Source organism: Elephantulus edwardii, unplaced genomic scaffold (assembly GCF_000299155.1).
Source record: "Elephantulus edwardii isolate Elephantulus edwardi_28Jun2011 unplaced genomic scaffold, EleEdw1.0 scaffold00026, whole genome shotgun sequence".
In the NCBI taxonomy this organism is placed as follows: domain Eukaryota; kingdom Metazoa; phylum Chordata; class Mammalia; order Macroscelidea; family Macroscelididae; genus Elephantulus; species Elephantulus edwardii.
Window position 1 is genome coordinate 20,317,591 of NW_006399776.1, and position 758 is coordinate 20,318,348.

Below are 758 nucleotides of genomic sequence, written 5' to 3' on the forward strand. Positions count from 1 at the left end.
ATGACACAGAAAATTAACATGGCCCCTGCACAAGGATGACAAAAATTTGTGCAAAAAAACCCTAAACAAACGAAAAGCCCAAATTCATGTTTTTATCAATAGAATATACTTTCTAGACAGGAAACTGAGTCATACTTCAGATAGGAGTGGTATGAAAAGGAGCCTCTTGAATTCCATTTATGATTATTTTCATATACTTTCTGAATTCTCTTTTAGATAGTCTAATCCAAATAGAACCATGCCCTCTGGACAAGAAAAATGAGACATGGCAGACTAAAGATTACAGGAAAACATAATCTCTTTTTGTCCTCTCCTCTTTAGGTAAGAATATGAGAACTCAGCCACCCTTGAGCAAGATGAGCAGGGAGGAATTGGAAGACAGTTTCTTCCGACTCCGTGAGGAACACATGTTGATGAAGGCACTTTCTTGGAAGCAACAGGATGAGATCAAAAGGTACCTCAAGTTCTCCTTAAGTATTTAAAAACTGGAGCTATAAAAGGCATACACAAAAAATAAGTTTAAAAAGTTATTTTTTTAAGCTATATTGCTTTGTTCTCTTTTCCTGCTAAAAAATATCAACAGACTGTGGTCATAAAAGCATCATAAAAAACCTGGGCACTAGTGTTTCATGCTTCAGAGCAGGAGACTAAACTAATTTATGTGAACCCTTTCTTTCATTTGGTTTTTGCCCTTGTTCAAAAGTTTGAGGATTCCAGAGAGGAAATGGTCAGGAACCATATTGACTGCTCAAGAATGT

The 758-nt window shown here is 36.1% G+C and overlaps 1 protein-coding gene across 1 annotated transcript in view; it reads left to right on the forward strand.

Moving 5' to 3' along the window:
* Positions 1-317: 317 nt before the first annotated feature.
* The window catches only part of RPGRIP1 (retinitis pigmentosa GTPase regulator interacting protein 1), a gene marked incomplete at its 5' end in the record, with an annotated part of 74,259 nt that continues 73,818 nt past the window's right edge, over positions 318-758 (forward strand). Inside the window, 1 exon segment of the mRNA XM_006883290.1 lies at positions 318-463. Within this exon segment, the coding sequence (XP_006883352.1) occupies positions 318-463 (146 nt within the window).